Here is a 27,606-nt window from a genome sequence, read left to right as displayed (position 1 = left end):
AAAAGAAACAGCATGGATATTTAGAGTCATATATACCTGGGTTAGAGTTCTGACTTTGGTGATTTGCTGTAGTGAGGGAGAAGCGAACACACACTTTGGAGCCAATAGGGTTGAAATCCCAAATCTAACCTTTACTAACTGGTTGAGCTTGGGCAAGTTTCTTAATATCCTTCTGCCTCTGAATAGATATGAGTTTTATAGCAATTCCTGTATCATACACTCATTTCAACAATTTATTTTTATTTTATCAACCAACTTAAGATTGCTTATTTTTCCAGTTAGGTCTCTTCCAAGGTATCCATAAAACAGGAGATAGATGTATGCAGGGAGTCATTCTTGCCTTTTCTTTTTTTCCATCAGGATGCTGCGTGCTAAGGAATATGCCATAGCTACTCATAGACCTCCCATTGGTTACAGTACAGAGGTCAGCTTAGGTATCTGCTCTTCCTCCCTTTCTCCCTTTGTTCTCAGGCCCAAGAGTTTTCCTGCCCTACCCACCCTATCTGGGAGAAATGTGAGGTAGAGGGTGATTTTATAAGGTACAAATTAAAAGAAAAGTAGAAGATTTGGTTCCCTAATTGAGCATTTCTCACTCGTAATTATGGAGGAATTATGACCTATGGTGTAAAGAAAAGAAGCAAGGTTGCACCACTCTTGTGTTTTTCCTCCCCTGGCCCTCCCATGGATGCTCTCATGGGTAGACCATTGATCCTCAAGAAAAAGTTGGCCTCAAGGTCAAATTGCATTAAAAGCTTCTCTAAAATAAAAAAAAATTAAACTAAAACAAATCTTCTCCAAGAACAAAGTGAGGAACAAAATGGCAAGAAATGAGCAATTGGCCTCCCTAGGAGACCAAATAAAGGAACCACTTCTTTGAGCCAAATAAAAGCAGGCTAAGATTTAGAGAGAATCTATTCCTCCTCCCAAAGATGCAAGAGAATGTGGGTTGTACTTTTTGCCTCCCTGGTATGTCTGTTCTCAGAGAAAAAAGCAGAAGGCAGTGTCCTGACTGAGCTCACCCTTGACACAGAAAGGAGTGGGTAGGGAGGGGAAGGCAAGGCTCTGTTCAATTCCAAAGCTTTGGTTCCACTCAGTTTCATTCTGCTATCACCACTAGATACTTTAGTCCTTCATTTTCCTCTAGAATGTAGATTAGGACCACAAGGTGAATGTGTAAAGCTCTCAGCTTAGATCTGGGGTATTTTTGCTGTAGAGAATTAGAAGTGACTGAGGCGCTTCACTATGCTGAGGTCAAAATCAGGGTACGAATGGCAAGGAACACAAGTTATTTCTTGTGGGCATGATGCCTTCGGGAATGCCCTTGCTCCCTATTCTTTGGGGTTTTTGATTTTGCACCAATGGAAAATGAAGGGGCTGATGATCTGAAAGGTCTTCTCCCAACAGAGCCCTGGGGCGGTGGAGAGGGCATCCCAAAGCCAAGGCTGCTGCCTGCCTTAAATGATCCAGTGACAGGGGTGCTCTGAGCAAAGGGGGCCATGCAGGGGTCTCCAAACATAGTTTGTCTTGCAGAAATGCTGGCCTTCCCCAAGGCAAAAGGTGTGCCCTGGCTGGTCCAGCCCTGGTTGTTTGGGCCCCAGCCTTTCCCCAAGGGTGTGATGGTGCTAGTGCTCCCACTTGGCACTGCTCCAGTGCTGAGTGCTCCAGAACTGGAGCTCACGTCTGGGGCAGTGACGCTGATCCCAGTCTCCTCACAGTCCGTAGGGCTCACTAATCCCCCAAAGTCAAATGGTCGTGGGGCTGTGCTGCCAAACACTGAGCCACACGCCCCACTCCGGTGGGTTGGGGTGACAACTCCCAAACCATTCTCATTAGCTTGACCAAAGGGAACCTACTGGAGTGCTGTCAAAGGCCGGCCGGAAGCTGGCAAGGATGTGAAAGGTGGAGGCCGATGGTGCCACACCCCCAAAGGCCGACTGCATGGTACCCCTGAAGGGTGGTTGGGCTGGAATCGGTGTTGGGATTGAGGAGGCCACTGTTGAGTTTCCAATAATGGAAGAGCTACGGAAGCTTGGGCCAAGGGCCGGTTGTGGGGCTTCTTGCTTCTGCACATATGCAGCCCCAAATGCAGGTTGGGGAGTGGCTCCCAGGGATAGTGGGAAAGGTGGCCTTGAGCATGACTCCAATGGAATTGTGAATGCTGAGGTCGAACTGGAGATCCTGGATGACAATGCAGGCTGGTTGGTGGTTACTAGGGCTGAAGATGCCAGAGGGCTACCCACGGTGCTAAAATTGGCAGTGCTCCTCGTAGGGGATATCTGGACAGCACTGGGAAGAACCTGGCTAAAGATGGTGACTGTGTGCACAGTAGGAACGGTTGGACACTGGCACAGTGGGAAAGTGAAGCCTGCAGCTGGGGAGAAGCTGGCCCTGAAGGCACAGGCAGCCCCGAGTGGGAAAGGGGGGCAAGTGGAAGGGATAGAGCAAGTGCTGCCCATGGTACTGGTGACATTCACTACACCAAATCCCAAAGGTGGCTTAAAGGAGCCTTTGGATGTGCTGGCTGGGGTGGTGGACATGACTACAGTTGTAGCCTTGACCAGGCCTTGGAAGAGACGGGTAGAAGCAGGAGTAGGTGGAGGAGAGGTCTGCTTGAAAGAGAAAGGAGCTCTCACGGGCATAGTTTTAAGTGGTCTTATGCTGCCAAAGACAGGCTTGAAGGTGGGAGTTGAGATACCCGGAGGTGAAGATGCTGCAGCTGTGCTTGAAATTCTGGAATATGAGGAGCCTCCTATTTCACTATTGGCTGGGAGCCCCAAAATGGGTTTTGACATGCGGTCAGCAGAAGTTGCAACAGGAGGCGCAGATGCAGGAAGATGGGGAGCTGGGCTGCTGATCAGTCCAAACAAAGTGCTTTGCATAGTGGGTGCTGCAGGGATAATGGCAGGTGAGTCTTGGGGTATGGCAGCCTGAGAGGCTGAAGGTGTCGGTGACTGGTGCTGTGGGAGAAACAAGGGTCAGAAGGATGAATGTAGTTGTGGGTTTTGAGTCTGAAGAGGTGCCTGAAAGGGGCTCTGACTGTGAGCACCCATGCGAGGCCAGCAGGCTCGCTGTCTTCAGAGGCGAGTGGGCCACACTGATTGCCTCTCCGGTAGGTTGTGGGAAGGCCAGTGGACTTGGAGACTTCTGCATTTTATGTAAGCTTTCCAACTGAGGATCAGTGCCCTGGGACAGGAGAGGCTGAATAGCAGACCAAGTGTCAGGGACAGAGTCTGTGGTGACCTCAGTCGTATCTTCTCTGGCTTTGTTGCTCCGTTGGAGTCCAGCTTTCTTCCCTAAGGCCAGGTCTTCGGGGACTGCATAACCAAGCTGAGGAGGTGGAGTCGGGGACAGCAGCCTCCCAGGGCTTGATAGAAGCAGGGGAATCTGATTTTGCTGCCCAGAGCTGCCAGATGTTTCTGGGGACTCATCTGATACCAGTGGGACTGGAGACTGAGACGGATCACCAATGTTCTTTCCTTTTTATTGGCCACTCTGGTATCTGGAGTGATGTACTGGGGATACTTCTCTTCCAAGGCTCAGAGAAATCTCTAGAAGAGCTGTAAGAGCTTGCAATAGCATTTCTTTGGGAGCTAAGGGGGCCACCTGTGTGTGTGCTGGCCAAGGAGTCCATGGAGGAGCAGCTGGGCCCGTTATTCAAGCTGTGATCTGAGCCCCAGCAGTCGAGGCTTCTCTTCAGAGGCTCAGGGCTGGGCACAAAAGAAGTGCGGACTCCATTTTGCATCAGAGGCTTAATCGCAGATGGTCTGGTCTCTGGAATCCTTCTCTTACTGTCCAAGCTCTCATGGAACAGTGGTTCTTCCCACCTCACTTTCCCCTTCTTGCACTCTCTGAGGGCCCTCAGCACTGTCTCCTTCGCACATGGGTCTGGGGGCTTCTCAGAAGGTGAGACCCCTGCAGAGTTCGTTACCTCTGCTGGGGCAGTGGAGGGGGGCGCTGTCCGCTCACGAGGAGCGAGCCTGATGGTCACCGGGCTCCATGTTGCCCTGGGGTGCCGGAGAGACCAGATACTCCGCTTGAAGTAACTTTCCCACCATGAGGGATGAGGCCCCATGATGGAATTCCGGGACCTGTTCATGGGAAAGCGCCTCCAAGCCTCATTGAGCACGCACGCGTTGGGACTGGTAGGATCCCAGTTCGGCAGCCTCCTCGCAGGTCTGTGCCGAGGGGCAGGGTGGGCACGATGGACGTGCTGAACCCGGGGGACCTGATGAAGGGGCTGAGCTGGCCGGCGGTTCAAGGGCCTCTCCGACAAGTCTGTGCGCCCCCCTGCTGGGGACGACGGCGAGAGTCCCAGCTCGCCCACGTAAGTGCCCATGTGGGCAGTGAGGCGGGGTCGGTGCCTTTGACTTCGGGTTTGGGCTCCCGAGGTTTCGGACGCCTGGTGACTCAGCCGCAGTCGAAGTGTTCCGGTGACGGTTGGGATCCCTGCGCGAGGAAAGTGAAAGGGTCTCGGGAATCTCCTCACCCTCCAGGTCCTGCAACCGGAAGTGAGCGGCCGGTGGAAACAGAGGACACGCGGGACCTCGGCAGCCCCCGTAGCCTGCTCTGCTAGTTTGAGGCCTAAGCTGGCCGCTCTGGCCTCTCTCCTCTCCTTTCCGGGTTGCAGCGCGCGGCACGAGGACAGGGATTGGAGAGGAAGCGCGCGGCCGGAGTCCCAGAGTTAGAGTCGAGCAGGCGCCGTGTCTCCAGACTCCTGCTCTCGGCCTCGTCACCGATCCTTCCGCCCGCCCGCCCCCGGCGTCGGAGTAGGGAGGGCAGTCCGAGCCCCTCAGGGTGAGTCGGTGGAGGTTGGGGGCGGGGGGCGGGGCGCTGGCGGGAGCGCGGGACCGGAGACCCGGGCGCGTGGACCTGGGCAGCCCAGACGGCGTTCGTGGCGCCAGCAGCGGGGAATAACGGAGGCCGGATTTGCTGCTTGGGGATTCCCGCCCTTCTTCCTTTCCTTTGCCTTTTCCTTTTCCTTCCTTCCTTTTCCATTCGCCTCCCCGAGGCTGAACGTGTGTCGCCCTCGATTGTTCGCACTTTGAGTATGCAGGTACGATGGCACTCTGGCGGGGTCGCGAGGCTCCGGAGGGGGCCAAAGGGATTTCTTGTCTACCGACCGAGAGCCTGAGCGCCTCCGCAGGCACCTGGCTTTGTCCCTCGCTCAGCAACCTCCCCCGCCCCTTCGCCCCGGCCACCCTCTCCAATCGCTATCCTCACCTAGCCGGGTGGGGTCGGAGCTCCAGGAGGGGAGCAAAGAAGTGGGAGATTGAATTTGCGGCTGAATATTCTGGCTTAGCCAGAGTGAACTAGGGCACTAACATTCCCAGAAATTGAAAAACGAATAACGTTTTAAGATTTCTAATACCATTCCTCCCAATAACAATAAAAATGGCACGGATTCAATACGATTCTTTCAGGAAAGGTCATTTTAAGGTTGTTAAGCTAAGGAACTCGGAGAACGAGCTCCATTCAAAACCCACACTGTCCAAAAATGGGTCCAGACGTCTCCCACTTCATCAATGTCTTTCTCCTTGAATTTGTATTTCCACAGAATTTATGCCAATATAATGTATGCTTACGCTTAAAGTCTTTATTCGATCGTCCTACTATACTAGTCTGCACCAAATATAGGTATGAACACTGAAATCTGAAATTTTGATATGTGACGGAACCACAAATCTGTTATAATTAATTCTTTTGGTTTCATTTATATTTGCATTTACTAATAGAATGCAAACAATGAAAACATCGTAAGTAGATAACAAATTTGAAAGGCCCTTTACTGGAAGTTGTAACAGAAGTAAATATGGAATTTATCACGTCTTTCTCCAAGAGGTCGCATACAATATATTGATATAAGACCGCCTCCGCTGAAGGAATATTTCCATTTCTCCTCTACTGGACACCTGGGATGGAAGGAGTTTGACAATTCGGGGCAGTGTGTCACTTCAGATAGGTAGAAGGGTTTTGGAATTGCCTAGTGAGAGAATGGTGGGATTTCAAAGAAAGGTGGGGAGCAAGAAGGCAAAGTAGAGGATTCTCAAACTCGTGAATGTTAACCTGGTTGAACATGGAAGAGGTAGAAATGGATTCGGTGTTTGCGCGTGCTTGTAGCCGAGTTGGAGTAAAGTTTTAGCCAAGGACGGAAAAAGCTCCCTAGCAGAGGATGGTTTCGATCCATCGACCTCTGGGTTATGGGCCCAGCACGCTTCCGCTGCGCCACTCTGCTTAACCCGTGTCGAAAAAGCCCCTGTGAAAAGCCACTGCTGTTCCCTTCAATGATTATGTTACCGTTTCTGCGCTGAACATTTTTTTCGATTTCCTTTCTTTCTGATGGTTTTCGTCGCCCCTCTCTCTCGAGGCACGTAGGTCAGCTCTTCCGCAACCAGATGACCTCGGGTCATCACCTTCGGGTCTGCAATTTTCCAACCTGCCCAAGAGTGCCCAAGCTCGTCATTGAACCCCCTCCCCAGCACCCCTGCCCACTCCCTGGAGCCGCTAGCCTCTTGGAGCGGAGGAAGAGCCCGCGGAGCAAAACTCTGGGTGGACCCTTCTCGGGGAGAAGATCGGAAGTCGTGGAGCCAACTCTGCTGCCACCGGAAAGGAAACGTGTTAACCATCTCCTCTGTTACCTGTCGAAAAATCTTATAGATGACACTTTGAATAGAAGAGAGGCCTTTTGTTTGCTCGCAAGGGCGCAAGATTTTCAGTACGGTGCGCCTGAAATAGAGTTAACCCAGTTTGTTTCTCAAATTATTACACGGGGGTCACAATTTCGACTGTATCTCGTTTGGGGCCGTTTGGACTCAACAAACAAATAAATCCTTTAATAAGATAGGACCTTCCTTTTCCCGAGGCTTATATTAGAGAGCAGAACCTTTGGGAAGTTCCCGAACACAGCTCTCATTTGCAGCTGCCTGTGCGATGACGCTAGAAGGGGCCCGTCTGGAAGGTTGTAAATCTTTTCTCTTTAGTGCTGGAAGCTTTTGGATAGTGAGCGAAGAGTGTTCCTTCAGTCACATGGCTAGGCCGAGGCTTGTATGCTAGTGTGTTTTTGTTTGTTTTGTTCGTTTGTTTTTTCTCCTTGTACTCCATGTGCCCGTCCACAATAAAACTTAAGGAGCGATGGTGGAGTAGCGAGCTTAGCAGCTCGCACCAGCAGAGGACCCTCCTCGGGTCCGCAGCCACGCGCACTGAGACCAGCTATGCAGCTAGCCCAGCCAAGGAAAGCGAAATTCCATTATTCCTTTGGGGCTCTTACCCCGACCTCCCACCCCCAGATATTTCTCATCTCAAGGAGATGCTGCCATCTTCAAATTGTACCCTCTCAAGAAAGTCTTTTTTCAAAACTTTTCTGACTGCAACTCAGTGTCGAAATACATTTTAAGTCACAACTCAATACAATATGCAAACAAATGTACGTATATATATTGCACCACCAACACACAGCAGGACAAAATTGCAGAAACGTATGGTAAAGTATGCCAATATTTCTGGGTAGGGTGAGCATTTCACCTAAAGATCATACTGCAGTATTTGTGAAATAACTCCCTACCATTTGGGTTTATCATTAGAATGTGACATTACCACGGTTTAGTGGAGGGCTTTCCCATCTGCCAAGTAGCTCAGTTGTGAGAGTGAATAACTGAAAATCTAAAGGTCCTGACTCAGAGAATACTTTACCCAACAAATATAGTTTCCAGTTCCTTTTCTAAAGCACCCTAGTCTAGAGGGATAGCTTTCTTACATTTCATGGGCTGTAAGGGTTTTGTACTGTGTTCCTCGGGAAGTCTCTAGTATTAGAAACTGCTAAAATCATCTTTTGTTTGGAACAGAATTTCAAACCTCAACTACTAGTTAAGGCTGAAGGTAACTGACTTCTTGTCTTTTTCGCACTGTAGGTTGGTAAAAGTCCAAGTTTAACCCAAATTTTCTGTTTGGAGAGAAGGTTAGGTACGTACTATCGGCTTAAGGAAACACAGATCTAGAGCACCTGGACAGGGACTTGAACCCTGGACCCTCAGATTAAAAGTCTGATGCTCTACCAACTGAGCTACCCAGGCCCCACGTGCACCTTCTTTATTAGGTTTCCTTTGTACAGTTCAATTGCTTTGGGGGCATTCTTAACCCCCAACAGAATTTTGATAAATTCGATATTCCCCCTCACATTTTTCTTCAGTGGACATGTAACATTTTTCTTCATAAGGTTCAATTTTTCTGAAGGATAGAGTAACATATCAAAGGAATCTTAAAACTATAGTAATTTAATACTTGCCAACATCTCTTGAGAAGGAGAGAGAAGAGAAAGCCCTTGTTAAACTTCTGTGAAAGATTTTCCTTTGATGTTTTATTTCCTTGAATTCGTTATTTCCATCCCGTGTCTCCCATAGAATTTTATTCCAATACAACATCTTTTTATATTTAGTATCTTCTTGATTTTCCTACCATGCTTCTCTGTACCAAATCCAGGTATAAACATTGAAATCTGATGTTTTTCTTTTGAACCCAAATCTGTATTAAAAATACTTCTTGTGGATTGTGCTATATCTGCATCTACCTGCACATAATTAATCAAAGCATAATAAACAGATAATAATTTAAAGACCCTTTAATGGAGGACATAATGGAAATAAATGTGGAATTTGTCCTCCTCCCTCCTCCATGAAATCGTGTACAAGACCACGTCTACTGAAGGATTCAGTTCTTCCCATTGTTCCCGTGATGGGAATCCGAGAGGAGAGTATATTTACACCCCGGGGCACTGTGCCACAACCAAATGAGTCTTAATTTATCAGAAATGTCTTGATTTATCAAGCAGAAGGGCGAGATTTTTCCATGAAAGGTGAGAACGTGGGACTTACGTGCCACACTTCTATGGCAGGCTAATCCTCTGAGAGGTGACTTTTGAAACGTAAATACCTTAGGAAAGGTGAACTATGATGTAAGATCTAGAGGAAGATTTAGTTCAACTGTTTGAATACAGCTTAACAATGGAGTTGCTATAAAACTTGCAGCCAAGGTTGGTTCCGACGCATCGATCTCTGGGTTTCCTGTCCAACACACTTCAGCTGGTCCACTCTGCTTATAAACGGATGTTCCCTCGTCGATATTCAACTCCGTTATCACAACTGGGTTTTCAAACACAAGAATGGCTTCTTTTCTCTTCGTTTTTCCCCCGTCTTTTTCTTCCTCCCCACTAGCTCAGCTCACTCCTCCCTTTACTCGGCCTCTTTTCGGTCCCCCTGAGAACCACAGGGTTCCAGGAGCGCCTCCAAGTCTGCCCGTTTCCAATCCGCCAAATATTCAGTCTCTGAACTCGCTTCTTCAGACGCTTGTCTGGGCTCACAGGAGGAGCTGCAGGGGGAACCGAGGAGGAGCCGGCGGGGCAGAGCCTTGAGGAAACCCTCGCTTGAGAAGAAACTGTCCAAAATCTCAAGAGGTTTTTCTTTGCCTGCAAGGGAGCCAGATTTTCAGAATTCCATTTCCGATCGGATAACGTTTGGATCCGTTTTGACAGGGACAGGAGTTCCTGTGTCTGAAAACAGGATTTTTGTTTTCGGAGTTGGTCTCGGAATAGGGCTTTTGGAAGCCTCTGCACACCAAGGCTCCTGTTGTTCGCGGCTGCCTCTGCGTGCTACCTTCCAGAAATTGCACTGCTAGATGCCGAATAAGAACTTCACTCCACACAGAAGTAACTAGAAGCCACAAAAATATTGCCCACCAAATCCAAATGTTAAAACTCTCCAATTCAACTTCCCTCCAAACGTCTATAGTCCCTCCTCTGGCAGGAGGGTAAATGTGACAGAGAAGTTGGAGTGGAAAGGGGCAGGGGAATTCCTGACTGTTTCGCGTCCTCTTTTGCTTTTGGACGTCGAGGATGCATATCCCCTGGAAATCCTTCTCCCTTTCCCATTTGCCAGTTCCTACTTGTCCTTTGGATCTCAGTTCAGACCTTACCCACTACCTCTTACCCGAAGCTTTTGCTGACTCCTCAAGACTGGTTTAGAAACTCCTAGAATACACCCAGGATCCCTGAAGTTATTTCAATCCTATTAATAGTCCTTATTACATGTTGTATTATAACTATCTCTTGTATGAATCTTACATTTGCATGCTCAGGGCTCAGTCCTTAAATACCACGTATATGCAAATGTCTTTCCACCTTGGACTGCTCCTTCAAACTCCAAATTAACATATGCAGCTGCCTTCTCGACAAGTATTTTATACTTAACATTGCCAAAGACTGAATTCCTAATCTTCCCCCGGAAACTTTCCCCTCCCCAATCTTCCCCCATCTCAGTAAACAACTACTCCATCTGTGCAGTTATCTGTGAATCTTTGCTTTTGCTCAGATCTTACATCTCATCAGCTCCACCTTCAAAGTACATCCATAATTCATCCAGGTTTTACTATTTCCTTTGCTATCATATTAGAAGGTCTATCAATCTCTCACCTAATTTAAACTTTTTAAAAATTTTATATTAGAGTACAGTTGATTTACAATGTGTTAGTTTCAGGTATACAGCAAAGTGGTTCAGTCATACATATACATATATCTACTCTTCTTTCAGATTCTTCTCCCACATAGGTTATTACGGAGTACTGAGTAGAGATCCCTGTGCTATACAGTAGGTCCTTGTTGATTATTTATTTTATATAAAGTAGCATGTATATGTTAATCCCTACCTCCTCCCCTCTTCTTTTTTTTCCTTTGACACAATTTTACATTAAGTTTTGTTTCCTTTCTACAAAACCATTTTAAAGGCATTTTACCGATTGAGCACCTCAGGTTTTATGTGAAGTTGCTCCTGTTGTGAATAAAGAGGGAGTTCTTTACTCTGGAAATTTGCTTCTGTCTTTTCCTCCAGGCCAGTTCTACCTGGCAACAAGATACAATTTGAGGTGAAGTCCAAACAGTCCTCATTTCACTTAAGAAAGAAAAGAATCTTAGCCTGCCCTGTGGCCAATAGTGGTTGTGACCACAGCTGGCCATTGGGAACATTTCCAGTATGTAGGTCCTCAGGCGTTTCTCGGGTTCATCACCTCAATTTTTGAAATAGACCCATCACTGGTCCCTTGGTTTCTATTAACCTTGCCCCTTTCCTGTTTGTCTATTCTACAAACAGAAGTAGTGCAAAATTCCCCAAGGGTTTGAAACTCTCCAAGAGTTTCCCTCCTGTTCAGTAAAGAAACCAAAGTGCTTCTAGTGGCCTGCAAGAGCCCTCCCCTCCTCCCCTCCACCGGCCTCTCTAGTTCCTTGCTCTTCCTCAGACAAGTCAGACATACTCCTGCCTCAGTCCTTTGCACAGGCTGCTTCCTCTGCCTGGAAACACCCTTTCCCAAATACGTGCCTAACCCATTTCCTCATATCCTTCAGGTCTGCTCAGATATCACTTTCTCAGTGCAGGCTTACCTGTTCAACATATTTAAAATTACAAGACAATGAAAATAAAAAAGAAGCCATCCCTATTATCTTTTTGCTATATTTTTTCATTCATACTTATCACCATCTACTGCACTATACATTTTACTTATTCATTGGTCTGCATTTCCCATTACAATGCAAACTCCATGAGGATAGAGTTTTGCCCATTTTGTTCACAGCTTTAGTCCCAGTATATCGAGGAGTACACGTTAAATAGCAGCTACTCATTAACAATTTGTTGAATACATGTTGAATGAATGGTCTACCAGGGTACAATAAATGAGTTTTTCCACAGGTGGATGTACAAGCAAATTTCAAGTGTTTAACCCTGAAAAGGGACAGGAATGGTCTGTTCATAGGTAAAGGTTCTGAATTCCATTCATATAGCTCCCTGTTGTGGGTGTGTGTACAAACCTGAGTTGCTAACCGTGGGTCTTCTGTTTAATTATGTGACCCACCATTGCTAGTCAGTGCTTGTGCAAGGGCTTAAAGCTTGACCCTGCAGTTAGGACTAAGCACCTAAGACTTCTAATCCCTTCTGGAGAGCTGCAGATGTTCATCTTTGTAATCACTAGTTGTTCCACTTTCCAGACCTTCAACTGTCCAGGAATAAACCCTGATTCCTGAGCTACTGGAGCTAAGGCTAGATGAAGATAACACATGAGGCTCCGAGGGAGTGGGAATCTGTTCTAAAGAGGATACATTTTCCTATAAGGCTTCTGAATAGTGCTTCTAAGAAATTTTATTTATTTGGTTGTTTTGTACTTTGAAAAGCTAATACACTCATAGAGTTCAAAAATGTATAAATAGTTATACAGTTGAAAATTTCCTTCCCATCCCTGTTACTCACCTATCTGGTTGCTTCTCTTTTCTCCATCATCCATAGGTTTCTACTATTATTAATTTGTTACTTAACCTTCTGGAGTTTCTTTGTCCACTTGCATGTAAATATATAGATTCATATGTTCTGGGTGTTGCTTTTGATACTTCACAATATATTTTGGAAATCTTTACACATTGATAACATAGAAAGCTTCCTTGTTTGTCTTTGCTTAATTTTACATTTTGTTGCAAAATAAACATACAGAGAAGTAAATAAAACGTTATTTCTGCAACTTAACAATTAATTATAAATTGAACACCCATTTAACCATTACTCAGGAGCAAAAACAAACAAACAAAAACAGAACATTGCTGCACTCCAGAAGCCCTCAGGATGTCCCTTCCACTCACCCTGCCTTCCACACTCTTCTTATCCCCCCAGAAAACCACAATCCTGACTTTTATGGTAATCATTTTTTACATTCTTAATACATTTTGCCATCTACACATACATCCCTAAACAATGTATCATAATTTTGTGGTTTTTAAATTTATATAAGTATAATCATACTAAGTGTTTCCTTTGTGTCTTCTTTTCACAAAATTATGCTTATAAAATTCATCCATATTTTTTTGTGTAACTCTGATCTGTTCATTGTCAATTGTTGAATAGTATTCAACATTATGTATCCAATTTACTGTAAAGGTTCCTTCAGGTTGTTTCCAATTCTTGGTTATACAAACAATACTACTATGAACATTCTTATACAAATCTCCTTGTGCACATATTTCCTTTGTGTATATTTCTAGGATAATACGGTATGTATATCTTCAACTTACTAGATAGAGTCCAACTGTTTTCTTAAGTAGTTGTATCATTTTAGACAGTAGTGGTGATGAAAGTTCTTATTATGTCACATCCTTGCCAAATAGTACTGCTTGTCATATTAATTTTAGTAATTCTGGTGGAAGATCAGTGGTATTTAATTATAGGATAACTTGCATTTTCCTAATTTCTAATAAAGCTGGTTGCTGTAGCTTTAAAAATATATATTTCCACAAATTCTTTGGCACTCCTCTTATCAAAAGGTGGAGTCTGATTGTCTTCTCCTTGACTATGGGCTGGGCTTAGTGATTCACTTCTAAGAAAGAATGAAGCCAAAGTGACGCTGTGTTTGACGTCTCAAGCTAAATAAAAGACAAACATCTTCTGCCTGACTCACTCTCTCAAGAAGTCATAGACTTCAGAGAGTCATGGACTCATAAAAGTTCTTTATACCGTATTTTCATGTTAGTCCTGTTCATTATTTATATTGGAAATATCTTCTCCCATTCTGCGTTTCATTATTTTATATATTTTTTTGGATGAACAGAGTTCTTCATTTCACTTAAATTTATCAAATTTCCCCTTATGATTAGCGCGGTTGTGTCTTATTCCTTTAGAAACCCTCTCCTATCCCAAAGTATAAATATAAGTGTCTCTTACAAAAAGGTAACTTCTATAATCCAAAACCACACTGTTTTTTGTTCAAAGTGTTCCAGGTTTGGTCATTGGGAGCTCTTTCCCTGTTAGAAAGAGACAATTGGCAAAGCTGTTTCTTTCTTAGTGTTGATATTAGTACATTTTTTTCACACGTCATATAAAAAATCTTGTTTCATCTTTCGCTGAACTAGTTAAGACCCCAGTGTGGAAGTGTAGAAAGTGTGGATGGTTTCCCAGGGCATTTTTGGACGAAAATAATCCAGTAGGGTCAGTTTCTTTGCAAGAATCAGTTACCCAGTGGAAAAATAATATGCCCAAAGCGGCTCTATTTCCCTTGCTGGTTCACTCCCTGCTAACCTTTCGCCCTGCAGATGGGAGTCAAAACAGGAGTGCGACCTTTGGGACCATGAAAGACGGGTGTTCAAATTTCTTAAAGTTCGCAGCGAGAGGTTTGTCTTCTACACATTAATTGTGACATCGCCATGGATCTAAAACTGGCACAACTCTCGTTTGTGTATAAATATAAGAAAGTGTTCTTATTACGTACAGCTTGACCCGTACGGGGATCAAACCCGCGGCGTTGGCATTATTAGCACGACGCTCTAACCAACTGAGCTAACCGGCCGCTGAACAGCTGTTACTTTCCTCCTTAGATAATTAAATGAAAACTAAGTAAAACGGTTTCTTCAAATTCTTCTGGGGGTGGGGAAAAGGAACCTAAAGAACCAAAACAACCCAAAATTAACATTAAAAAAAATCACATTCTTCCTATTTCACTCTCCCCTATCGTGGAGTTAGGAAAAAGAAAAAGAGAAAAACTTAACATTTGGACTGAATGACCTCTACTTCTTGGGGGCCTCTCTCAAACTGACAGTTCTGACCCCAGACGATCAGAGCCCCGGAGTGAGATGTCCTTCCTCCTACCCAGGGAAGGCCGGGGGCCAACGAGAAGATGCTCTAAGCCAGATTTGGCGGCGGGCGGATCACGGAACTGACCACGGAGCGGCCACGGAGAAGGGCTCCGAGGACTCGGTCCCTGCGCGCGCCTCTTGCGCATATACTGCGCTCCTGGAGACCCTTTCGGATCCCAGGACATTAGACCTGCGAACTTGCACTCTCTTGCCGCCGGCCTCGGCCTCGGAGTGATCCTGAAGTACCTCCCGTCCCGCGCACTGTGTGGTGGGCCCTGACCCGGAGCAGAACTACGCCCCCAGAATCAGGGGCCTTTATCTGGACCGGAAGAGAAACATCTAGATCTGAGAAGGGTGGCAGCGTCGAGACTCAAATTGAGCAACTTCAGAGGAAAGAGGCAGAAACACCTGCACCTGCCAGGGGCGGAGCAGCCCCGGCTGTTTTTCACTGGCCGAAGAGCCTCCAGAGAAAACCCTCAAAGGCTGAGGTAATCAATATTCTGGAATACCTGAGAGCTAGCCCTGGCACCACAGACACATTGGTAGGGAAGCTCTGAGAATACCTAAGAGAAGGTAGCCCAGCACTAAACCCAAACCCATTCGAACAATACATGGAGAAGAAGTTTGCAAAGGAGGATGAAAGAAGTTGCACCCAGCAAAGTAGGAGGAAAACCAAAAGTGTGTGAAGAGTTGAGGGTTGACCTCATTCTTTCATTTCTCAACAGGTACTGAGCACCCACGATGTGTCAGACCATGGTGCACATGCTAAGTATATAAAGGGAGACACTGAGGCTAGACCTCAGCATGAGGGGCTGTGGTTAAAGAGCAGTAAGTGGTACAGGGTAGCCAGCACCCAGTGAGCGGGGCTGGGATTAATCCTCAGAAGAAAAAAAAAGTTACTCCTCAGGGTTTGGAGTCAAGAAAGGCAGGGAGTGACTTCCTCACAGAATGGGCTTTATGGCTTCTGTTACCATCCCAGCCCCCAGCCCCTTGTCCTGACTTGTCTTTACTTCTCCTCCACTTCCCAGCTTCGCAGAGGCACTCAGTCGCCCTGACTTGCTAATTCCTGCTCCTGGTGGCTGCGGCTCTGAGTGAACAGGGTACTGCTGGCAGTGCTAAAGCGGGCTAAGCGGGACCCTTAGTACTGGGGTTGGACCCCTTGGTACCGGGCCCAACCTCTTAGAACTTGGGGGTGTCCCCACCAAGAAGGTTTGACCAGGACCCTAAATCCCTGGGGCTGGAAGCTGGAAATGCCCGAGAGTGACATTTAATTATGGAAAAAGATGGTGAGTGAAAAAGATGGGAAACTGAAAGACAGACACAGAAAGACAAAGATTAAGTGACAGGAAGAGAAACAGAGACAGTGGGGAAGAGCATAAGGGACAGAAACAGAGCCTGAGGGAGAGAGATATTGAGACGATAACGAAGGAGAGACGGAAAGTCTGAAGAGAGGGAAATAGAGGCAGAGAGAGAGTGAGAGAGAAAGTGACTAAAGGGACACAGGGACCAGAAATGAGAGACAGGAGTAGAGAGCAGTGGAGATAACTAAGGACCGAGCAAGCACGAGAGGAGAAGAGTAGAGGAGATACTGACTGAGAGACAGGGACAGAGACACAGACACAGAAATAAACAGAAACAGACTAAGACACAGAGAGAGACAGAAAGGAAGATATCCAGAGAAACAGGAGGAGGCTGAGAGACAATTAGAGACAGAGACAAGTTAGACAGGAAGAGACTGAGGGAGGAGGGCACAGTGAGACAAACAGTGAGAAGCAGAGACAGGTCAGGGTCTGAGGTCCAGAGACATGAAGCAAGGTGCCCAGTCCAGGAGCTGAGCAGAATTTGAGCCAGAAGCTGATGTGCAGGGGGAGGAGATGAGCATAAAGAGCCATATTTCTTTGACATTTAAAATAACAATATTCACGATGAGAAGAATCACTTATATTCACATAACTCTGTCTATAACAGCACTTTTATTTGGGAGTGAGGACGTTTGCAGACACAAGTCAGTTTTATGCAGAACAGGTGCTAAATCCGAATTCCTGGGAATCTCCTCTTTCAAAACAAGCTTTCTCTTGTCCAATAAGTGTATACATCCAGGACTGAGGTGGCCACACGGGGAATGGTGAGGATGTGAGGCTCAGACCCCACCCCTAACCTGGCTCTTCTTTGCCGGACCAAGCCAGGTCTGCAGCTGCTGGAAGATGTTCTGTGGCGAGGTGGAGAGAATTTGGACAGTCAGACTCCAGCACTAGTAGAGAGCAGGAACATGCAAATTAGTATGCAAGTGACAGTGCAAATCACCCAGAGCTTTTTCTCTCTTACCTGGCGTGCTAGGCGGAGGCTGGGGGAGTCTGAGGGTCTCTCAGGTGCCATGTCCAAGCAATGAGAAGCATTAGGGATGAGAAGGGCTGATTCTGAGGGTCCCAAAGGCTGCGTTATACTTAGCACATGCCAGGGGTCTATATCCCCTGGAAAGAAAGGAGAGAATGGTGTGTTGAGCTGGGGCCAGGTAGACACTAAGGAGTCAGGTTCTGATAGCATGCTCACCATTAACAAACAGCATTCGGGTGGCCCCTGGGGTCTGGCCACCATAGTAGGAGTTCGTCTGGGACACAGCCTGGGCTATGGATGAGGCTGAAAACCCGAACACCTGCTCACATAGCTCTAGTTGGGAAGGCAGAGCTGGGAGCTGGGAGAAAGGGCATCCAGGGACCTCACAGGTGACATCTGTGGAGAGAGGTATCCATAAGTGTAGAGTACATAGCCAGCCCCCTACCTCTTTAATAATTGTTTACAGAGCTCTCCCCACTGATGACCAAGACAGCTCCAGACCCTCCTTTCAATGAGTTCATGGTCCTGTCAGAGACATACTCAGCCCCAGACAGTGATGGCCCAGAATGATCAGGGCTGTTACGGACAAAGGCCTGGGGTAGGGGTGGGGCCGTCTCAGAGGGAGCACAGTGGGCTCAGGGACAGCATCCTGCAAGGGATAAGACCTTAAGGAATGAGCCGGAGTGAGGCAGACAAAGAGAGAAAAGAAGAAACCGCATGTGCAAAGGTCTAGAAGTGAGAATGAGCCTGGAGTGCTGAAAGCACAAATTGGACCCCTGCTTAATATCCATAGCTCCCCTGTACTTTCAGGGTAAATCTAACTTCTCGGCCTCATATTAATTCTTTCCTTCCTTCACCATTTATTTGAGCACCTACCATGTAGTCAGATATATGTTGAACAATATATTGGGAACATAGTGACAACAAAACAGCCCCAGGCTTTGCTGTCACAGGACTTACAGTCCAAGGGGAGACAGGCAATAAAGAATGTATGGTAAGACTCTGGAAAGGGCTAAGGAGAAGAACAAGGAGCTAATGGGGTGGGGGGCAGGGAGGCAGACTTATCTTGAGAGATCTGCCTCCCTTCCTGAGGACGGGACATCTTGTGTTGAGACTTGAAAACGAGTAAACTGTGTGAAGAGGGGAAGATAAGTAATCGGAGAGAATGCCTGAGGATTAGGAAGATTGGTGTATCCGGCGGAGGTGGGGGGTGGTTGGGTGTCAAAATATGCAAAGCCCTGTGAGGAAGTTGCATTGTATGGGTGAAGGGAAGGCCAAGAGACAAGAGAAGAGGCTGGGTCAGGGATCCAGGCAGGAGAACATGGGGGTACCTACCAGGACAGCAGAGGTGGGAAGAGAAAGGGTTTGGGTGAACTGCAGAGTTGTCCAGGATAAAGAGTGGGGAAGACTCAATGATTGACAAGCTATGGGGATGTTGGAAAGGAGGCATGCAAAGTACTGTTAGGGTTTCTAGCCTGGTAACTGGAGAGGGTAAGGCCATTCCTGGGACAGGCACACAGATGAAGAGCAGATTGAAGGGACGATCACTCATGTTGAGGGCTAAGTGTGTGAGTGAGAATGTACGTGAAGGCCAAGCACACACGCACACTCTAGTACGGCTGTTCACCCCACACCCCACACCTGCAGGTTAAACGAGGCCCAGCAGTCCGGCTAGTTGTCCTATGGAAATGAAAACGAGTCCAGACTACCTGTTAGATGGCTTGTCTGGGCATAGCAAAGAATGTATGTTTTGGGGGTGAGGGTTAGGCCAGTCACTCACAGTAGCCAAACTCGGTACAGGTCTGGTACAACCACTGCCGGTCGCCAACGCCAGCCACTTGGGGTTCTGTGACCTTCAGCTGTGCCACTGTCTCTGCTCGAGAAAAGCTTAAACACTTCTGACCCAGGCTGTGTGTGACAACCTAGGGGACAATATACATACATATATACATACATACATTCCTCCCTTCCCCCCATCAAGCCAGGGCATGGAGCCATAGATCCCTACAAGTCAAAAGTCAGAAGTCAGAAGAGTGAGTCCCTGAGTTCTGCTGGGAGTCAGTCGTCAGAGGTGGTGGGGACCTAGGTCCCTGTGGGATAGAGATTAAGGTACTAGATGACTAAGAACATCTTACCTGTGAGATCTTGGGCACGTGAGAATATCTTAGATCTCAGTTTCCTCAGCTGTGCCTAACTCGGACTATTGTGAGAATTCAACGAAATAATAAATGTGAAGCACACTGCACAGTACTTGGTGCAGACAACGCTGGAAAAGTGACAGCTGGATTGTAGCTGTGGATTCCAAGGCTGGGAGCCCGGTCTCTAGGAGAACTGTGTCGCCAGGGCTACCGTTTTTCATTCTATAAATACTAATTGAGAGCTTGCTGTGTGCTAGACGTTGTTGCAGGCTCCAGGAAGAGGCCAGAACAAGGTAGGCAAGCTAGATAGTAAGCATAGTCGTTAACATTTGCACACGGTGTGCCAGGCTCCCTGTTGAGTGTTTTCCATGCCCCTACTTCATTTCACCTCCGAGGTCCCTAGGAGATGGCATACCCATTTTACAGATGAGGAAACTAAGGTGCAGAAGGCTTTACGCTTGCCGAAGATCACACAGCGGAGGTGGAGCAGGAACCCTTGTCTGTCGACGCCTGGCGGTGCTCAGGGGTGCTCAGGGGTGCTCACCTGCACTGCCCGACGAAGCCCGCGGTAGGGCGCAGGGCTGCTGCAGTTGTCCCGGTCCCCGAGGAGGAGTCCGCAGAGCTGTCGCACACTCAGCGGCGCTCCCGCTTGCCCGTCGTACTGCACCGCCCCTCCCACGAGTGCCTGCAGCGCCCCCAGCAGCTCTGCCTGGTCCGCAGCGCGCCCCAGGGACCCACATGCGCCCAGCTCCGCTTGCAGCGCTGCCTGAGCCGAGGCGCCCGCGCGCAGTCGTCGCTCCACCTCCGCAAAGGCTGCGGACGCAGCAGCCCGGCACTGTTGGGAACGAGAGGAAGGGTTGGCGAAGACTCGGACCCGGGCCCCGGCCTTTCCCTTTCCACGTCCTGCATCCTCCCTGGGCTCCCCACTTTCCCGGCGCCAGATTCATCCCGGGGGCAGTTGAACGCCACTCAGCCCCAAGGCCCCGCCCCCTTCCGGCTCCTCCTCCGGGTCGTTCCCCAGGCCCCGCCCCACAGTGGAACAGCCTCCTGATAGGGTCTTCCGTCCCCAGGCCCTGCCTCCGTATCAGCCCCGCCCCTGTTGGGTCTCCTCCCTTCTTGGTACCCGGAACCATCTTCAGCTCCCGCCTTCTTCCCAAATCCACCCACCTCTCGGGGCTCCAGAGTCCCTCAGACCCCGACACCTTGCAAGCTTCAACCTTTTCTTTTGGCCCCCATCCTCAAGGCCTCTTCTCTCTCCCTATCCCCTTCGGACTGGGCCCCACATCCTACCTCCAGGGATCCGCCAATCGCAGTGTTCATTAGGCTTCTAGACACCACCTAAAGTCCGACCGCCGGAGAGTATCAGGTGACTCCTACCACTGAGGCCCTCCTCCCCACCCGGACCCACCGCCCGCCATCCTTACGTCATTATACTCGGCGAAATCCAGTATGGCCCGCACCGGAGCGGAAGAGGCGACGGAGGCGAAAATGAGATGGGGAAACTGAGGGAGGAGACGTTGTCAGCCTGGAGGCTAAGGGACTGGGATCCCATATCTTCCCGCCCCTGTGTCACTCACTCGTTGTGTGATCTTAGGCAAGTCCCTACGTTCTATACACGGGACTCCCGTGAAGGCAGATTGTAGGAAGCTCTTCTGGGCGGAAAGGAGGGTGTGGGAGGAGGGAGTGTGGTGGGCAGGTATTCTATTATCTGAGTTGGGGACCCCGGAGTCCAGGTTCCCTCCACCCAGTCCTCCCAGAGGAGTCCCGGGACCTTCAGCCTGGCCCAGGCAGCCAGGGAGCCGGCATAGGAGCCTCCGAAGCAGAGCCAGGGGCTGGAGAAGGAGACGTTGAAGAGGCGGGAGAGTGCGAGGCGGGCAGAGACCACATCGGCCAGCCTAGGGTCAGAGGGGAGGCTGGGTCAGTCCCCTGCACCGGGAATCCCTGAAGATTCCCTCATTGTATAGGCGGGAATGGAGAATGGAGGAAGTCTGGCCAGAAGCTAGGGCTCTTTTCTCATGAGGTATTTCTGAGGACTCCCCATGCCCACAAACTCATTTCTACATGAGTGCCTAGGTAAGGGGAGACCCATCTGGAAAGCCTCCACCATTCTCTTCCAGACTAGGTGGGAGAGGAAAAACCTCCAAGGCAGTTTGGGTGAAAATCTAGCCTGTAGGAGAGATCAGAGAGTTAACTGGGGAGCCAGAGCCAATCAGACCTTGTGGCCACTGCAAATCTTTTGTCTTTACTCTGAGTGTGATGAGAGACATGTGAGGGATTTGAGCCGGGAGAGAGGTGATCTGGTTTATGCTCTAATCACTCTGCTTCATCTGGAGAATAGACTGGAGGGATCAAGGGCAGAAACAAGGAGACCAGTGAGGAGGCTGTGTCATCCAGGTAAGAGATGCCGGTGGTCTGGACCAACAGGCCATAGTGAGACAGCAAAATGTAAGAATACAGTGCAAGGGGGGTGTTGGGGGAAAGGGAAGGAGAGAGACCCAGAGATGGGGAAATAAAGAACAGGACACTGAAAGACAGAGACAAAAACATGGGACCAGAGACTCAGAGGTCAACTTTGGGCAGTGGAGGAGAGAGACACAGATGCAGAGATGCCAAAACACAGACATCCTCAGTCCCATGACCCCAAACACTTTCCCTACCCCTACTCACGCATGGCGGCTGGACAAGAAGCGGAGCTGGGCCACGTCGAGCCCCTCAGCGGGTATACTCAGGCCATAAAATCTATGTTCCAGACCTATCACCAGGGCCCCCCAGACTGGGGCCAGGGTTGCAGGGTGCCCTGTGAAGAGTCCAGAAGGGGTGTGTGTGAAGTGGGTGTCAACTCCTGCAACCCTCAGACCTCATAGCACTACAATATGCAACTCCCCTTCCTGGCCTCCACCAGCTCCTCAGCTATGTCTTTCCTCACCCTTGCATCTTACCTCTCATCACTGAGCCAGGCCCAAGGCTGCCTTCGCCCCCCAGATGCAGGAATACAGGCCCATCCTGGCTGGTCCAATGTTGGTCATTTACCCAATACCGCTAAGAGGTAGGATGGGGAAGAAGAAATGGGATTGTGAGAGTTCTGACCTGTTCTTTATTCCCTGTTCACTCCAGTCTCTCTGCCTAATGGATCTCCGTATACCTATAGTAACTGAAATAGGCTTGTTTATTTACATGTTCATTTCTCTCCTGTTTGTCTCCTCATCTAGAATGTAAGATCTACAAGAGCAGATATTTTTGTCAGCTTTTTCACTCTTATATCCCCAGGGTCAAGAACAGTGGCTAGCTCTTGGTAGGCACTTGCAATATATTGAAATAATAATTGTAGAATAAGTAATGAATGCAGATGGATTTAGGAATAGGGCCTACGTGAGATGACCTCTGGAGACTGTGGATAGGGTAGGTGTGAAAAATGGTAAATCTGTTCATTCATTCAGTAGGTATCTTCAAGTGCCTATTGTTAACCAGGTCTGGTTCCAATGATGGTCCAGATTTTTGCTCCATACTGAGACTTGGTGGTGGGTTTAGTGTTTAATCTGAAGGATGCGGGGGCGGTGTTGAGGGGCAGTGAGGGAGTGAGAGTGAATGACAGGGAAAAGGAAAGACTGAAGGACAGGACCTGAGGGGAAAAAAAGTAGGAGGCTGAAGAAAAGAAGGGGAGATTAGGGGGTAGAAGGCAAATGCAAAAAACAGAGGGGCTAGACTAAAGGGCCATAAGGGATTCTGACAGCAGGCATCGGATAAGACTGAGGGGGAGAGGGATCGGGAGACAGAGGTGTAGAGATAGGAACGGAAAGCAGAGACTGAGGGGCAGGGTAGGGAGACTGAGGAGGGGGGCAGGGGACACAGTGGACTCCCCCTCTCCGGGCCTCACCTGCAGGAAGGATCGTCTGTCGGAGGCATTGAAGGGGTCCAGTGGCTGCTCCAGCCACCCCTCTTTTGGGAGGGCCACACCTCCTGGGTCCAGGCTCAGGCCCAGGCCAGAGCTCTCCTGAAACCGCTGAATGTGCTCACCTAGGCGCCTAAGGAGAGAAGCTGTGGGACGTGGAGGGGAAAGAGTCAGGCCAGGCCCCCTTAGGAGCCCCTGCCTGACCCTCAGGATCCTCCTACCTGGAGCTGAGGACCCCCAGAGGGAAACCAGGAGCAGAGGGCCCAGCCACGGGACAGGCCCAATGGCCATGGTGTCCGGTCCTCTGTTCAAGGGCTCTGGGTGCTGTGTTCTCTCCGCTCACTCAAGACTTCATCTAATGTTCCCAGGGCTGGCCTTTAAATTTACAGTCTTTGATCAGGAGCTCAGGTTTCTTTCCAGACTCCTGTCCTGGGACAGGTCAAGCTTCTGTTGGAACCACTAAAGCGAGGCAGGGACGCCAGAGTCTGTATATAGAGACCTGCTGGCGTGGCCCCTGGATATCCAATTACTTCTCTCTCTGCTCCCGATTTTCTCCTCCCTTGCCCCCTGATCTCCCTCCCCTCTGGCCCTCAGTCTCCCTGCCTGTGCCTCAGTCTCTTCTTTCCTTCAGTCACCACTTCTTTCTACCTCAGGACTCCCTCTTGCCCTCTTCCTCTCTCTGCCCTCAGCACACTCTCAGCCCCCTCAGTTGCCCTCAGTTGCCTCAACACTCAGTCTGTCCCTCTCTTTGTTTCTTGCTTCTCTTTCAGTCTTCTCTCTACTTCAGTCTCTCTCTCGTTTAGTCTCGCCATGTCTATTTTCCAGTCTCCCCCTTTTTCTGCCCCTCATCAACCCCACCCCCAACCCTCTGACCCACAATCTCACCACGTTCCTTAGAGTCCTTAGAAAACTTTGAGTATCTCAGGCTTGCTCCTGCCTCAGAATGCTTGCTCCTGCTGTTCTCACTGTGGATTCCTCTTTCTGCATAAACCCTCATGTCGTGCTCCCTCCCCTCAGCCAGATCTCTATTCAAAGGTCAGATAGGTCTTCCATGGCCAGCTCTTTACAAATTGTCAAACCTGTAGGTCTCCTTTATTCTTTACTCTTCTTCATAGCAACATCACTATCAGAAGTGTACATATTTTATTTATTTATATGGTTCATCATCTGTCTCCCAGACTAGAAAGTAAGCTCCATGGAGCTATGGATTTTCATCTCTTTTGTCCATTGCTAAATGTTGGGTCTTTACTACAGTGTAAATAGTGGGCAATCAATAAATGTTTGTTGAGTGAATGACTAATCCATCAACTAATGTTGCTGGTTCTACTCTAAAAATTTATCCAGAATCCAACAACTTCTCCCCACCTCCAACGCTCTCACGTTCTTCTAGCCACCATCATCTCTGACTTGGACTATCAACAAGCCTCTTAGCTTTATCTCTATCTTCAAAACGGACATATTTTACTTCTGGACAATGCACCCTTTTCAATGGTTAAAGCAAATATACAAGGTATGTTTGATGGGCCACAAGACAGGCTGTTCTAGTTAGCATAAAGTTCAAGCCAAATCATGTATAAGTCACAATGACTTCCCCATATTGCAATTTGTGAAGTGGCAACCTTGTCTGGGTTTGGTTTCAGGGTAATGCTTGCCTGGTAAAATGTGTTTGGAAGAGCCTCCCCCTGTTCTACTTTTTGGACGAGTTTGAGAAGGACTGGTCTTAATTCTTCTTTGAATGTTTGGTAGAATTTACCAGTGAAGTCGTCTGGTCCTAGACATTTGTTTGTTGAGAGGTTTTTGGTTACTGATTCAATCTCCTTGTTAGTAATAGGACTGTTCAGATTTTCTGTTTCATCAAGATTCAGTGTCGGTAGGTTGTATATTTCTAGGAATCTATTTCTTCTAGGTTGTCCAACTTGTGGACATATCATTTAGTTTTAGGTGGGCGCAAGAGTGTGAAACCTGTTATTTTATATGAAAAGCAAGTTTTCCATGTGGCCGGTTAGCTCAGTTGGTTAGAGCGTGGTGCTAATAACGCCAAGGTCGCGGGTTCGATCCCCGTATCGGCCAACGTGTGCTTTTTGGCTCTTCAGTTACTAAATCTTGCTGCAGGCACCTATCAAATTGGAAATAATCTCGCAGACATAAAATTGGGATTAAATGTTGACTTAATTTGTTCTTCAGCAATGGCACCTACCTTCCTTGTCTCCCCTCGCTCTGCTTCCCCCCCCAGCCCTCGCCCCCAGCAAACATAGGCCCAGCAAGAAATGAAATTTAGATGTTTCAGGTTTGACAAATGTGCATTTTCATCACTCAATACTTGAAATACAAAACCAAAGTTCATTTAAGGAGGGAGCAATGTTGGTAAGGCACAGTCCCTTTGAAAGAGCTTATGGCTGATGTTTTCTGGGAGGCGGCTTAAGATAGGCTTTCAGAGGCTAAGTGGGTTGACATATTCTATGGAAGCATGGTTATTGGGAGGAACTGCTGTTGTTTGGTTGGCACTCAAAGGTATGTTTATTGGAGTGAGTGCATCCCTGGCTGGCTCACTTTCAGAAAGCAGGGGTTGACAGTGATTGGTTGTCATGCAAACGTATGTTCACAAAACAATTGTCATGGATAGATTGAATTGGTTTAAATTCAGGAACTGGTGGCTACTTGTCACCACTGCTACAGGACAATCAGTCTTTTCCTAAGTTTGTGATTATTATGTGTTTTCAATATTTTACTTTGACATAAAGCAAAATTAGTTGTTTAAATATCCAAGTAATGTATAATAAAAACACTGATTTTTATTATTAATGACTTTTCATTGATTTTTTTAATGACCTTGAGGGCATTAATGCTAAGAGAAAATAAGTGAGACAGAAACAGACAAATTCTGCGTGATCTCACTTACATGTGGAATCTAAAAAACAAAAACAAAATCAAAATCGAGTTCACAGACACAGAGAACAGTTTGGCGGTTGCCAGAGGCAGGGGTTGGGGGATGGGCTAAATGAATGAAAGGGGTCAAAAGGTACAAATTTCCAGTTATAAAATAAGTTATGGGGATGTAAGGTACACCATGGTAGAATAGTTAATAGCACTGTGTTGAATATTTGAAAGTTGCTAAGAGAATAAATCCTAAAAGTTTTCATCACACAAAGAAATATGTAACAATGTATAGTGATGGATGTTAACTAGACTTATTGTGGTGATCATTTTGTAGTATAAACAAATATCAAATCATTACATTTTATACCTGAAATTAATATAAGGTTTATGTCAATTATACCTCAATAAAAAGACTGACCAAAAAAGAATTACAATAATAGAACAATAGAAAAACTCTTGTGTATGTCAATGTATGGGGACTCCTTTCTCTGATATGCCCTTTATTGCACCCACTACTCACCCCTCCCAATTCAGCTCTGACCCAGACACTGACAGGCCTGGATTTCCCTCAATATGCAAAGGCAAGAATCTCTCAGGCCATGTCTTTGCTCATTAGCACATAGTATCTAAAAGGCCAGAGACAGAACCTGGCACTGGATGGACCAATGAAATGAGTGACATATTCCCTTCTCCTAGTTTTATAAGGCAATGGAGGACATAGGTTTTTGAACTCAGTAAGCATTGTGCATTGCCAACAAGGGATGGACTCCTTCTGCATCAATGGTTTTAAGCTTGAGGGGAGTTGCCCTTGGACCTTTTGTGCTTGTATGTTACATCTGACACAATCCTCTCATATTATCTCATATTATTATATGGGATGCAGAACCCACAGATAGGGAGGGCCGACTGTAAGGAACTTAATCAGCCACAAGTTTTGGTATCTGAGGGGGTTTCAGGAACCAATCCCCTCAGATGCAGATACCAAGTGGTGACTGTATTTATTTATTTTTGTGGCTTGCAATAGATGTTTTATGATGTCTATAAATTACTTCTATTCCAAACCCTACTTCAGGATTTAAGTTCATCTCTGGTTCCAGGAGCCTTCACAGACTTTCAAACCAACTCCCCAAATACCCATCTGAAACCTGTTTTAATGAGTTCTTAAACAACCCAGTACCCCAACCCCGAAGTGTCTGGCAGCGTCTTACTGACTTGGTAGATTATGTACACCTGGCTCAGCACTTAGCACATAGTAAGTACTCAGGAAAGAAATTTCATTAGTGGAGAGTTAGAACTTCTGTTTAAAATACTTCCTTATTAAAACCAATGTCCTGTATTCAAATTCCAAACTCCATATGCTTGCACTAGGGTTTTCCAAATGTACTCCAAGAGGATCTTGTCTCGATATTAACTGTCCTCTGATTCCAAACCTGAAGCCCTTACCTGGGCAATTAGATTCAGTGGGTTTGGAATGGGGCAAAACAGTGTTCTGTAGTGAGTAATAAAACATGTATGTTCCACCTTTGTAGAGTCTTGAGACATGGTTCATGAGGCTGCATTCTCACCACCTCTGTTATACCACTTCCTTTCCTCTTTGGTTTTTCTTTCCAGATCCACTAAAAGAAGTGTCTTCTCTTGAGCATAGTGAGTTGGGTCTGGAAAAGTATGTATTCCTGTAGCATCATGTGCTCTTTTTTTTTTTTTTTTTTGGTCATAATATTCCT

At 47.4% G+C, this 27,606-nt stretch overlaps 2 protein-coding genes and 4 non-coding genes across 6 annotated transcripts; 1 reads left to right on the top strand and 5 right to left on the bottom strand.

Moving 5' to 3' along the window:
* Positions 1-1,285: 1,285 nt before the first annotated feature.
* Positions 1,286-4,336, bottom strand: LOC132497320 (POM121-like protein 2). Its single transcript, XM_060110413.1, is given in 4 exon segments — positions 1,286-1,847; positions 1,849-2,943; positions 2,945-3,475; positions 3,477-4,336. Coding segments are annotated over 4 exon segments (3,048 nt in total).
* A 1,824-nt stretch (positions 4,337-6,160) lies between these two features.
* Positions 6,161-6,232, bottom strand: TRNAM-CAU (transfer RNA methionine (anticodon CAU)). Its single transcript has one exon. It is a non-coding gene; the product is annotated as a tRNA-Met (tRNA).
* A 1,761-nt stretch (positions 6,233-7,993) lies between these two features.
* TRNAK-UUU (transfer RNA lysine (anticodon UUU)) lies at positions 7,994-8,066 on the bottom strand. Its single transcript has one exon. It is a non-coding gene; the product is annotated as a tRNA-Lys (tRNA).
* A 6,218-nt stretch (positions 8,067-14,284) lies between these two features.
* Positions 14,285-14,358, bottom strand: TRNAI-AAU (transfer RNA isoleucine (anticodon AAU)). The gene has a single exon. It is a non-coding gene; the product is annotated as a tRNA-Ile (tRNA).
* A 2,426-nt stretch (positions 14,359-16,784) lies between these two features.
* PRSS16 (serine protease 16) lies at positions 16,785-23,296 on the bottom strand. The gene is made up of 12 exons (XM_060110444.1): positions 23,227-23,296; positions 22,991-23,151; positions 22,056-22,155; positions 21,784-21,913; positions 20,888-21,011; positions 20,541-20,618; positions 20,407-20,454; positions 19,661-19,951; positions 18,759-18,900; positions 17,195-17,374; positions 16,970-17,115; positions 16,785-16,853 (listed from the first exon to the last, which is right to left on the bottom strand). The coding sequence occupies exons 1-12, from the start codon at positions 23,294-23,296 to the stop codon at positions 16,785-16,787; spliced, it is 1,539 nt and encodes a 512-aa protein (XP_059966427.1).
* Positions 23,297-25,001: 1,705 nt separating this feature from the next.
* TRNAI-AAU (transfer RNA isoleucine (anticodon AAU)) lies at positions 25,002-25,075 on the top strand. Its single transcript has one exon. It is a non-coding gene; the product is annotated as a tRNA-Ile (tRNA).
* Positions 25,076-27,606: the final 2,531 nt, after the last annotated feature.

The sequence above is a fragment of the Mesoplodon densirostris genome, chromosome 10 (genome assembly GCF_025265405.1).
Source record: "Mesoplodon densirostris isolate mMesDen1 chromosome 10, mMesDen1 primary haplotype, whole genome shotgun sequence".
Classification (NCBI taxonomy): domain Eukaryota; kingdom Metazoa; phylum Chordata; class Mammalia; order Artiodactyla; family Ziphiidae; genus Mesoplodon; species Mesoplodon densirostris.
This window is presented reverse-complemented; position numbering and strand designations above follow the sequence as displayed.

Excerpts from the sequence above, each read along its gene's own strand:
- PRSS16 (XM_060110444.1), bottom strand. The coding sequence starts at position 23,296 with ATGGCCATTGGGCCTGTCCCGTGGCTGGGCCCTCTGCTCCTGGTTTCC. Across the intron at positions 20,619-20,887 it reads CTGCCTGGGCCAGGCTGAAG|TTTCCCCATCTCATTTTCGC; the intron begins GTCCCGGGACTC and ends CTCCTCCCTCAG. Across the intron at positions 16,854-16,969 it reads GCCTCCGCCTAGCACGCCAG|AACATCTTCCAGCAGCTGCA; the intron begins GTAAGAGAGAAA and ends ACCTCGCCACAG.